The sequence below is a fragment of the Pseudopipra pipra genome, chromosome 3, assembly GCF_036250125.1.
Source record: "Pseudopipra pipra isolate bDixPip1 chromosome 3, bDixPip1.hap1, whole genome shotgun sequence".
Classification (NCBI taxonomy): domain Eukaryota; kingdom Metazoa; phylum Chordata; class Aves; order Passeriformes; family Pipridae; genus Pseudopipra; species Pseudopipra pipra.
The window spans coordinates 71,015,882-71,029,087 of record NC_087551.1 but is presented as its reverse complement, the minus strand read 5'-3'; the positions used below and the strand labels follow the sequence as shown (position 1 = coordinate 71,029,087).

Below are 13,206 nucleotides of genomic sequence, written 5' to 3'. Positions count from 1 at the left end.
AAAGCCAAGTGTTAGTTCCTGATAAATAAGACTACCTAAAACTCTGCTAGTAATAATTATTTGCCACAGTATGCACTATGGCATCTCTGTTGGAAACACCTAGTGGAAATGAATATAAAAGGAAACCAGAGGGGAACAGACATTCATGGAGGAATCTTTATAATATTTCAAGACATTATTAATTCAGACATTGGATAATAATTTTATTTCAGTATTAACATACTCAACTAGATCTGTGGTAACGATTTAAAAGAACCTTATCAAAGGGTGATTACCTCCTTATATCAGTACTCAAAATTTGTAAGGACTGACACTCTAATTTTTTATTTAGTTTACCCTTCCCCAAAAGCTGAACCCAGCAGTCTATATACTAAACTGATTCCATTTAAAATAAGCATTAGTACCAATTAATGTTATCTTTTCTTTTAAAAAGTTTAAAACAAGTCTAGCTTCTAATTCCTATTTCTAAAGGGATACAGTTATATCTCAGTAAAATTAATGCTTTGAGAACTTGAATTCTGTCAGCTGGTCACCTAGAAGCACCATCTCCCTCTTCCCTTGAAGGTGTCAGTTATTTATTCAACATCTTCTGATATAACTGACCTGTGGTATCCAGATGTTGTCTGCTGGTCTGCTCGTTGCATCTTTATTGTACTGAGGATCAAATTCAGATGCCCCTGCTAAAACCATGATAAGCCCTGCAAAGATAATTGGAGTCAGACAAAGAAAATGTCAACAGCATCCTAAGCCATTGACTGATTCTTCAGAACCTTCAGCCATAAAACTTACTCCCACTCTTCCTCCAACAACCATGAATACCCACATTCTCTAGTGCATCAGTAAGTACTGCCACAGGGCAAAGGACGAAAGAATCAATGCCTGGCACGAGACAAAGGAGATCACTCAATGCTCCATTTTGCACGGCATCAAGTCCAGCATTTGACACTAAATGTCTTCACAAAAACAAAATTAGGCTTCTTTAGGACTAGCAGACATCACTGCAAAGCAGTTTGACTACTACTGCATGCTCACAGAACCATTCCTCCAAGCAATCCATATGTCTGCAGCAGTATGATGATGTGTACTGAAGGGGGAGGCAGAAAGGATAAAATTTCAACTCAATTTTCTGTTCAGTAAGCATTGAAAATTCACCCCAAAAAATTCTTTTAAAGCAGTTCAGTAAATATCCCTGCAAAAAATTGCACAGAGATGAGGGACTGCTCTTTTCCTAATGTGATTAGGAAAATTCATACTAACTCAAAACAATCTGTCATGTAATTAAGACAAAAGTCCTACACAACTGGGTATTTTAGTCCCACCGTAACATCAGTCCGCTCATGAACGTCTAAGACCCCTCACCCATAGACAGTCAGAGAAAGCTCAGGGAATCATTTGCTCCAGTTAAAATAACATTTTCAGCAATAGTTACTCAAGTTTCTTTCTTAAATTTTGAGCAAGTTTTCTTCTGAGCAATCAAAGTTATTTATGCCTACTTGCAGTGCCCAGTGAATTCCAGCTACTAAAAATGAGTCAAGTTCCCTGAGCATCAATTTTCATTTCCGTCCTCGATTATCTATTCACTTCCTGAGCAAAGCATATTGAAGAGTTTCAAACAACTATAAATATCTTCTCATTATTTAAGATCAACAACTGTGGATCCTCAGGAATGGAAATTTTAAACAGTTTGCCTGAAAAAATACCTTAAAGAAGGCAAGTCATGCAGGCCTGTCCCACCATTTCGCTAGCCCAGTTTGACTACATTTGCCCAGGTTTAAGCCCTGAGTTTTTCACTGATACCACACCACTGTGGAATTCACAACCAAGCCTTACCTGATCACTGCATGGTTTGTCTAAGCCACCTCAGCTGCACCTCATTTTTAATTCAGACTGCACAACAGACCTCAGTGTAAAGAAACCTGACCTGCCTCTGATTCCAGGACTATCTGAAAGTGTTAAGTCCTTAAATAAGGCCACTTAAACCTGGAGTTGGCTTTTTAACCAAATCTGTAGGAGAGATAAGGCAAGCCTCGAAGCTATGGTTCTGAGCAAGGTTCAACATGAAATAATCTACTGTTGACAACAAGTTTGGAGAAAGAAGAGACCAGGTTTGAAGTGATCTCCCTAAGCTTCTAACGTCTCACCTATTCTCCCAATTCCTCCTTTCTCACCTAGCTGGAGAGAGAAAAAAGCATAAGATTATAAAGAATAAGATTTATAAAGAATAAGATTTATAAAGAATAAGATTTATAAAGAATATAAACTGGTCTGAACTAATCCCACACATAAATCCATGTGTGCTGTGAGTAGAAGGCTAACATATTTCCATACTCTTATCTCCTACACCTCTTGGATTGTCTGTGAAGCACTTCTGCTCAGTAGGAAAAGGATGTATCAAAGAGCAGATTTCAGCACTCTTCCAGCAAATCTAAAGTTGAACAACAGTGCAATTCAAAGGAGTAAGAAAATATTTTAATGAACCTTTTTAGAAGGTTTTGGGGACTCTTCTACTCTACTTTTCAATTGCTCTAAGCAAGCAATCTAGTTAAATCCAATCTAGAACTATCTAGTACTATGCTGATTCTTCAGGGCCACGCCAGCCCCCAAATCGAAAGGTAAAATTCTGCACCAACATAATGCATCAACAGATTTCCCCAGAAAAAGGGGGTTTTAATTCCTTTAAAAGTGAGTAGAGAAGAAAAATAAGTACATTGAAAACTACAAACAAGTAATAAATTAACATGAAATTGATAGCAAAATTTTTAATCAGAAATTTAGCTCTAATATAACAAGTAATAATAGAGAACCAGAAATGCTATTTCATTCTTTATGAATATAAATTTTTTCTGACAGCCCCTAGAAAATTCCCAAAGCCTATTTTGTTACACTAACAGAAAAATCCACACAGATAGAGGTTGGCTTCTAGTGGCCACGTAGTAACTGAGGGCTACAGGAAGGTCAGCATGTTTTTCCCAACATGCAATATCCTTTTTTCTTTTTTTTAATGTATAGATGGACATAAATATAGATCTATACAACTCCCTCTCCCAAATACTTAAGTCTTCTTACAGAGTACTCTTCCTCTGAAACAAAATGAAGTTTTAAAAACACTCTAGAAGAACCAGAACCATTATTTTAACCTAACAAAGGCTTATAAAGTAGGAGTATTTAAAAATCAGCAGACTGACATTTCCAGATGAACACACTGGCATTGCAAGATGTCTTTTACTTACGTTTCATGTCCATGTTCCGTGTTTTATAGACAAAATATGTATATATTTGAGTTGTCCGAATGAGAATCTGATCTCCACTATATCGTATTGATCGGTACCACCAGGAACCCTGAGACATTCAACAAGAACAAGCCAATGTCAGATATATGGAAACACAACAAAACTGGATGACTTCATGTCTGTTGACAATCAGGTAACTCAGCCCAACTGACTTTACCAATGTTAAGGCCAATTGAATTTCCGAAAGGAGAGGGAAATGACAAAAAATATTTGCTGACACAAATTTTAAAAGCACAGTGATAAATTCATCTGAGAGAATCTGATGCTATATGTTTTTGGATGACCTCTAGCCTAGGGAATTCCCCCAAGGATATAAAGCTGCACACATATACACGGCTTTGGTTATTTCTGATGTTGTTTTAGTGAACTCACTAAAGAGTAAATCCTCAGTAAATCATCATAAGATTTACCACTCTCTATATACATGGTAACTCCTTAGAGTGCAACACAGCATTCAAATCAAACTCACTTTAGTCAGACCAAGGCCAAACCAAGAACAAATATGAGATTTATTTCACTATGAGAAAATTTGGAAAAAAAAAAATTAAATAATCTAATCAGAAAACACTTCTGAGAAGAGGAATCTGGAGGCGGCACAGTGTTCTTGCTGTACATTTTCAGAATTAAGCCATTTGCCTTAGACAGAAAAAGTTTTGCAAACCTTCAGCAACACTCCAAGAATTGAATAACTAGCATTACACCAGTGCCTGAAATTATGGAACTCACTCTATAGTGATTGCACTCTGTAATATATTTTCAGAAAAATGGTGTGATGGGTTATAAACTGCAGTCTGTTTATTAAACTTCTCCCTGTAACCAAAGCTCACTTAACATGAGAAAAAACCTTGAAGATACTTCTCAATCTGTTGTTAAGTTTACCATAAGGGAAGAGAACAAGCATTAAAATAGTAAGTGATGCTTACTACTATTAATTTAATAGGCAACTATAGCAAGAACTGTGCAATCTACTTAATTATTTAGGAAATGTTATAAGACTGGCTCCCCACAAACTTCTCAGTAAATTAAGTTTGATTCTTCTATGAATAGATGAACCCTGACACAAAACAGTACACAACTTCATAAAAAGTTTTTCTGCAGAAAAATTTCGATTACAATCTCACAGATATCAAATTTTTATCTAAGCACAGATATTGGAAGAAAAAAGTAACTACAGCTAGTCCAAATCTACATGAAAGAAGCTGCCCTAACTGCTTCTGATGTAGCTCATGTCTCTTACCTCATATACAGAATATTATTTAGGTCAGTGGAGTCTGGAAAGAACTACATATCAGTATTTTCCTTTTTGTTGATCTGGATTCAAAGGATCCAAGCAGCCTTACTTTATTTTAGTTGTCTATCAACTATAGGATGACTACACTGTCGTCAACTTCCACTTCTTTATTGATTCATAAAAGAGAAAGGGGCCCATTAAAGGCATGAATCATCTTGTATGTCTACTTTAGAATGAAATGATAAAATAACTTGCTCCATAAAAATGACTATTCCTCTTCACTGACTATAAAAGAAATTTACGGTGACAAGTCTGAATGTAGAATTCTACATCTGGTATGGGGCAAGAAGAGGCAAATTATTTTTTCTGTGCTCAGAACATTTCTTTGTACCAACACAAAGGATGTTCACTTTCACTTGAGCTACGATAAACCTGGTATAAATCACTAAAAGTACATGCATGCAAAAAAGCATCAACAGACACCAACTGAAACCTAAAAGGAGAGGCATGAAAAACAGGTAGACATTGCACCCTGGATTTTAGACATCTTATTCAACAACTTGAATGTGGTGATTTCAGCAATTTTCTACACTAAATCTTCAATTACGCAGAAAGACTCTCAAAGTGAAGGGATAATGTCTGGCTGAATTTCCGCACACATTGATGCATACAGCTGCCAAGACCTCAGGACACTTTCTCAAATGAAAGTCTTCTTCCCCAGAACATGAAGGGTTTTGGGTGTCAATTTTCTGAGTCTTTCTTCATGCCATACCCCAAATGCACAATCACTGGATAAGGGACATTGTTCAAAAGCAGTACTGTAGGGCAAACCCAATCCCTGAAATAACACTCATCTAGCAATTGATTCCTCACACAAAGAAATCTCAAGGGCAGACATCTCATGATGTACAGAAGATCAATAAAAACTGAAGTTATGAAAACAAAGTGAGCCAGGAGAAATCAAATCAACAACCTGTTCCACATGCAGTAATTATTCTAGCACCACCAGCTACAGACATCTCAGTCTTGGCTCTACTGTAACACCACTGAATATCCTCTTGAGCTCATCCCCTGATATTAATTTTCTTCAGACGAATGAAAGAAGATACAAGACAGATTACATAACTAAGTAACCTTTGTGATATCTAATATTTTCCCTGCAGCTCCCTCTCTATCATGGCACTGCATTTTTCTGGAAACTCTACAGTAGTTACACTTTTTTCACAATAAAAAAAACACATGCATTAAAAAAAGGCTCACTTGCACTCTCCCTCCATGAAAGGGAAGAATTAGCAACTCTATATCCAAGACAGCTTTGTTTACTGCTTGCTTACAGAGGGTAGAATATTAATCAGATAATACTTACCACAACAACTGGAAGAATAACCATAAATGCTAATCCATATACAAACAAAACCTAGAGGAAAAAATAAGAAACACACTGCATTAGGTACCTGTTTAATCTTTATTCTAAAACACAGTCAAGTATTATTACCACAAGCCTACTACAAATTAATGCAAGTTTATTGCATAATACCTGTCATCATTTCTGAAGAACAACTTACAAGTAATATAATTAGATGGGTAGGGTTTAAATAAGGAGTATCAGTTTAGTGTGAGTAATCTTTTAAATGATTCATGCATTGTCTCAGGACAGTTTCTTTAATAATTAAAAAGTTGGCAGCTAAACTGTGATGCAGTGGACAGGAATGATTAAAAGAAATCAAGTGGTTAAGCCAAATACCTTAGAGCAACAAATGCAACAGATACAACATTTAGTCCCTGTATGATTATAGCATCACTAGCAAACCAAATGCAACTACAGAAACCTAGGAAACAGTTCCATGTGTGTTTTCTTGCAACAGCAAATACACACTTTGTAACAGGGGTGACCATAGTACAGCCTCATTATCATTGGAATAAGACCCTTCCAAGCATATTAATACTCTCAAACATTAGATTTAAGCTACTCTAATACTTATGACTCTTGAAATTTGCTTCAAAGATATGCATTTGGACCAAAGTATTATTAACTACGTGTTAAGACTAAAAATGTGCAGTATGAGGCACAAACGTTTTAAGGTGAACACTTGAAAGTTCACCTTAAAATCCTAAGCTAAGTAAGCTGACTCACCAAAATTGAATTTTTCTGATCCACAATCCAAGCTGGCAAAGCTATACCAAAGCTTGTGGCTGCAGGATGAAAGAAAATAAATTCACTATAAAATATTAAAGAACAATGCTAAAGTCACATTATGCCTAACAAACAAACAAACAAACAAAACAACCAACCTACAAAAAATCTTCATGTTTACCACTTCAATAAGCAAAAATTTAACAAATATAGCAAAATCAAGAAACTTATTAGAAACACACTCAAGTATGCAATAAAATAACAAGACTTAAATACAACATCTGAAATACCAAATATTTTAGCTTAACATATTGCAGTGAAATATATATTAATAAATATTGTCTCTCTATTTAAAAAAAAAAAGATTACACAGATTGAAAGATTTATGAGTTTAACTTTGCAGAGTTTTCAGCAGTTTGAATACATATAGTTCAGTAAACACATGAAAACAGTCTGAGTAAATGACTTCTATGGGAAGTTTTATTAGTTTGTACCTTTAGGAAAGTGTGTTAAGATGTAAATTGTAAACACAAAACCCTCTGTCAGTTCAAATTTCTGTGTGATGGATATGAAAGAGAAAGGAACATTTTTCAATTCAAAAGGAGTTAGGCTGCACAAAGGGGAAGACATGATTCTCCAACAGTAACATCTGCGGCATTCAGATCTGAATGCAGAATAGCATAAAATAGCTTGTCTTCAGACACTTTAGTGGTAATAAATTAAATTTTGCAAACATTATCTTTCCCAATACTGAAAGTTCTATGAAACGAAGGCGTGGAAGAAAAAAAAAAAAAAGACTACAGATTTCTAGAACCTGCTTAAAAGGAAAACAACACGCTTTCCTCAGTACTAGCAGGTATCAATGAGTAATGCCTTTAATAAGGACAGACTAGGATCCCTATGTACTTAAGATACTACTCTGATACTATTTCCAGCAGATCGTGATAGCCCTCAATTCAGACAAACAGTTGTTATGCACAAGCCTAATGTTTCATAATTAAGTTGAAAACTATAATTTGTTGAGATTGAAATTAAACATCTGACAAACTTAACCACACCTCAAGCACAGCAGTTCAACAAAATAATTCCCAGTGAATTTACCACATTAAGTTATAGTTGGACAGAGAGGAATACTGCTCACTGTTCCTCTTTGCTAGGCACAGAGGGGGGGATGTACCAAATTTAACTTGGTTAGATGTGTCTAACACCAGGATATGCTTCATCTCATCCCAGAAAATACCTCTGTAAGGGACCACATCCATTCTTTGACTATACAGAACTAGAAAACTAGAGTATGGAGCTTGGATACAGATTTTTATGCTACAGATGTAGAAATTAAGAGAATATGAATTTCATTAAATTAGAAAGCTCCCCATATTTCAAAGTGGAACATTGAAAGAAAGAACATTACAGAACTGAGGAGGGAGAGAGAAAATTTAAGGGACTTCTCCTACTCTTCAGATGAAGCAGTAATGAGAGGTCTAGAAATAAAGCAGAGAACTCTAATTTCACTGTAGTCTGAGACAGAGTTTTCAGAAAAGGAGGCGGCTTCACACACAGTATGAACTGCTGCCCTATTGAAGTATCATTTAATTTTGCCCTCCAGGAATCCGAAGTCCCTTAAGTTTGTGAAAACAATCACTGAGCCAATCGCACAATCATCTTCATGCCTTTAAATTCTCAACTTTTGGCAGAGTTTTCTTTTAAGTCACAGCCTCAGGTCCATTCAAGGACGCTGACATACTGCTGAACTTGAAATCCTATGCCTTGGCAACATTAAGTTATTAGCTTGTGGATGTAAAAAACAATTTAACATTGAGAAAAGTCCTAGGAAAGCTATTTGTGCGTATACTGGTCTAAAACTTAAAGTACCATTTTGCTAATATTAAGACAGTATTTCTGACAAAAGATTTTATTTTTATTTTGCAGCAAGAGGGACAGAGACCTCCTACTTGCACAGCTAGGGAACCACAAGAAGCTAGGAGCTGAAAGAAACCTGCTATGTTACAAAACACAGTGGTTACAGAAAGTTAACCACCACCTTAGTCGATCAAAAATGCCTTTGTCAGACTGTTGGCAGAGCTGGTTTTTTGAAGGGAGAGGGAAGATTTCTTTTTTGTTTCTTTGACACACTGGTTCAAGGGCTGGGGCTGGTTTTTTTCCTTTAAAAATTAATTTCCCATGTTGAATGGATACAATTCACAAGAAGAATTTACAACACACAGTTCCCTCACTTCATTATAATTTCATAATTAAGTTACAAATCCCATTTACTACTTCCAAGCTGGCTGTAACTCATTTCACATAGATACGTAGTATACACTTAGCCCCTCAAACTATAGGGCATCAACAGCACAGATCTATGGAAGCCTGCCCTAACAAATGGCAGGTTTCAATTTTGCCTGTAATAGCCACTTGAACAACAGTCACAAAAATGTTTTATAAGCAACTCACGCAACTGCAAACAGGGAAAAAAACTACTAACTTTCAGTCTTAAATTGTTTTAATTTGGGTCACCTACTGTACAACTTCAACGCACCATCATCAGGATTATTTTAATGTAGCTACCTGCCCAGGAACAATCTACAATGGAATAATCACCTCAACTCCTCAAGATGAAGGAGGCACAGGCACTCAAATAGTACTGCTTTCAGCAAATGGAAGGCTGATGTGCATACAGTATTTATTTCAATGTACATCCCTTCAAAGTGTGTTCATTGCATTATTGCTAGTTGTTTATTTTTCAATATACATCTATAATATTTGGTCATAAATAACAAGAAAGGTTTAAAATTGACAAGTTTCTGGTAAGTATTATTCCATTTTTTGCTTATACCTCCATGAACATTGGCAAGTCTCTCTAGACACCTACTGTAGCCGAGTAGTCAAAAAACAACCCTTCTCTTTTTAACATAATATGAAATTTGAGAAATATGAAAGCAAACTCTTTCCTGTTTTTCCATGCCGCCACCACCACCCCAGAGCCAGTTTGACAAGCAAAGTATTGATAAGATGCATTGCTTCAAATCACAGGAGAAAGTTATCATATATAACCATATAAAGAACTGAATACTAATCAACTGATCAGATATTAGCTCTCAATATATAAAATTCTATCATTCATAATTCTTACCTTGTGGTCCATCTGGATTACCAAATTCTTCCCAATTTTTTCGTGATTCTTCATCAGTTAAACTAGTTACGAGAAGAGATATAAAGTTAATACAGAAGTAAAGATACTTCTCTAAATCATTAACATACAGAAACTTTAAAATGTGCTATTTGTACTATCCTTTTAAGATGGCTGGGCAAGCTAAACAGATTTTGCTATTTTCTGTGTGAAATCTAATATGAAACAATACTACTGTATTCCTTCAAAATACACAGGCAAATTCTTTTATCACTGTGACGGGAAAAGAAATCAGACATGCAAGATGTATGTGCAGGAAACAGAACAATCACATCTCCCTTTCACAAGAGTGAGTGCATACTCATCAGCAAAGAGCACTTTTTGATGCCAGTATAGCAAATTCTGAAAGACAGCAGAGGTTGAAAATGTTCTGGGGTTTTTGGAAGGAAGGTGAATATGAAAGATTAATTGATAGAGCACAAGTGGTCCATATGGGCTAATGATTGTATTCTAGACTGTTAGCCTTTGACAGCACGTGTTTGGTTCTTGGGTTTTGGTTTTTTTTTCCCCTGGGACTCCCTCGTTGCATAATTTAATTCTCTCTTCTTAAACAAGACACTACATTCTAAATCTTCCAGTTTCTGTGCCTATTCTGGAATGCCAGTTTCTTGGCAATAGTATGCCATCTCAACAGAATCCCTGTTACTAGAAGGAAGAATATTGCTTTAGAAAACAAAATACTATGCATCTGCTATATGGAAGATTTTGTCTCATAGAAGAAACCCAGTGAATGAACCAGGCATCTGCTGATCATTTCTGAGTCTCACATTTGTTGACAATCAGACTCATTTAATGGGTAAATTTTATATTCTTTCAAGACAGCATGGCTTAGGAACTTCACCATCATTTACTTCAAGGTATGCCTCCACCACAGCCCTTGCACTGGTCTTCAAAGTATCAAATGGTAGCACCAAGCATTTGAGTGCTAGCTTGCAAAGCAAAGAATTTAAATGTTTCAGGAGTTCAGAAAGCCATACCAGAATTTGCTGTTGAAGAGACTTTCATAGTGATTACAGATGTTTTTAAGCAGAAATATCATTTCAAAACTGCCCAAGTGAGCATGGTGTTGGTTCTCCTTCTCACCTTGCCCCAAACAGGACTCTCAGTAAGGTCAGCCACACGGACAACTGACTTCAAAGCAGAAATCAGCAACTTCCTAGGTTCTCGATGATGTGACTGACCCAGTGAATCCCTACAATGGAAGAAGGCTCAGAGGTTTGGGCAAGGGCAGTGTGCCGTGCCACTGAGTGACCACAGTGATTCAGCACAGCTTGCTACAAAGAAGCTGACTCAATCTCAGCACAAAGGGGACACAAAGGTGGCCTTTGTTTTAGACAAAACACCTATCAACATGTTTCTTCAAGTACGTTAAAAAAGTATGAATGTCTCCTCAAGTTTGAGAGACCAGCAAGGGGGGAGTACACACCTGGCTCAGCCCAACAGAGTCTAAAAACTAAACAACTAGCACAAGAGTTTTGAAGACAACAACAGGCTCAACCCACAAATGCCTTCCCATCAGCTGGGGACACCCAGCATTGTGACAGTGAATGTATGACACTGGTAACTGGAATCACATTGGTACCGTGATTGAACCGTGTATTGAAATTCCTGTATTTTGCTAAGTCTAACTTGAAAAATATACTAAAATATACTAAAGACACAACATAAATCTATCGCTCCACTAAGTCAGAGATCACGTATCACATTAACTGTCTTCTAAGTAAATTTGATATTAAACATTCCACATGTGGAATATCTAAAAGAACCTGAGCAGAGACTATTGGACTCTGACAGATGATCATTTAGACTAGAAAAGATTATAAAGCTGTATTGACATTCCATGTATGAACAGCATTACAAAACCCAAACCACATCTTGATCATGGGAAAAAAAAAAATCAATAAAGAGATATTTCCTTTATACCAAATTCTAATATAAGATATCTTCTTTCAGATAGTAAAAAAAAAAAAAAAAAAAAGCTGTAAGTAGACACAAGACCAAAAAACACTCTAGAGGAAAAGAAGATTCAAGGATTCAGCTTTTCAGAACTACACAGGTAATGTGAAACAGTCACCATATAAAAAATCAGGACTGTAAGGCAAGTGCAAATGGAACGGGAGATGGGTAAGCTGAGAGAAAACTGAGTCAGAATGAAACATCTTTGTCACTAGACGGGAACAGAGTTAAAATGCTGTCTGTCACTCCTTAGCTTTATCACCAGATGAAATGAACAGTGTATTTATTTTCTAAGCATTGCTTCAAAACTGCTGCGACGGGTGTTAAAAACCATAACACCCATTTTGTTCTTTGTCATCCTTAAGATTTAACATGTGTTGCATTGGAAACATTTTTTCCTAGCTGACACAGAAGTTTGAAACAAAGATGAAACACCTTATAGTATTCTGACAGTTTCAAAACAAATTATCCTTCCTAACACGTACAGAGAAACACGCACTGAACTAACCGAGACATGTTTTGACTTGCATTCCATATCCAAATACACTTTTTCCTGTCTGCTTCAGCCATCCTTGCTATTATCACAAAGGACTCCCTCCCCATAATATTACATTCCCATTTTTTTATGAGCAAAAAAGAAACTTACGCCGCATAGGCCTTAGCAATCCTCATGAACATAACTTCATCTCCTCCTTTATCTGGATGGTATTTTAGCGATAGTGCACGGTACTGTTTCTTAATTTCTGATATACTTGCTCCCTTAAAAAGGAAAGGTTTAAGTTTATTAATAAATATCTTAAATAAAATCCATTCTTATATATGTAATTGTAACACACACTGCACATTATTTCTCTGAATAAAAGAACTATGTTCTAATATAGGATCATGAAACTATATACATATTTCATGAAAACATTATTATATTATTTTTCTAATAACATTCCTATACCCATTATATTTTTAAATCAGGATAGAAGTCACAGTCTAAAAAAAGACATTCAGATGACTGGGTATGGGGTTTTTCCGGATTATTTTGCTCATCCATCTATAGAAAAAAGGAAGGACTTCTTATCTGTTTGACAAATCTTATCTTCCCTAAAACATATTCACGAATACAAGGAATTCTCACTTGCAGTGAGAATATTTAAGCAAGAGTTCATCTATTTAAGCAAGAGTTCATAGATCAAGTATGATAGTTCACTTGCAGCTTGCCTGCAGAAATAAATCTGTCAGTTACCAGGAACAGCGGGTTTCCCTGCTGCTTAAGAATGCCTTTGACTAGAATCATCTTACCCATAAATTATTTCTAACTTCTTGAACAAAGGGAATACATTATCTATACCTGAGAAAGATCGATTTTTACTCTACTACAGCACGTTGTTAAATGCCACCAACACAATCCCCT

General features: G+C 36.0%; 1 protein-coding gene across 1 annotated transcript in view; it reads right to left on the bottom strand.

The window, feature by feature from the left end:
- The window catches only part of SEC63 (SEC63 homolog, protein translocation regulator), a 60,682-nt gene that overhangs the window by 24,895 nt on the left and 22,581 nt on the right, over positions 1–13,206 (bottom strand). Inside the window, exons 4-9 of the mRNA XM_064649830.1 lie at positions 12,448–12,560; positions 9,789–9,850; positions 6,656–6,714; positions 5,888–5,938; positions 3,231–3,339; positions 604–698 (exon numbers count right to left, since the gene is read on the bottom strand). Coding sequence (XP_064505900.1) covers positions 604–698; positions 3,231–3,339; positions 5,888–5,938; positions 6,656–6,714; positions 9,789–9,850; positions 12,448–12,560 — 489 coding nt within the window. The remainder of the gene's footprint in view (positions 1–603; positions 699–3,230; positions 3,340–5,887; positions 5,939–6,655; positions 6,715–9,788; positions 9,851–12,447; positions 12,561–13,206) is intronic.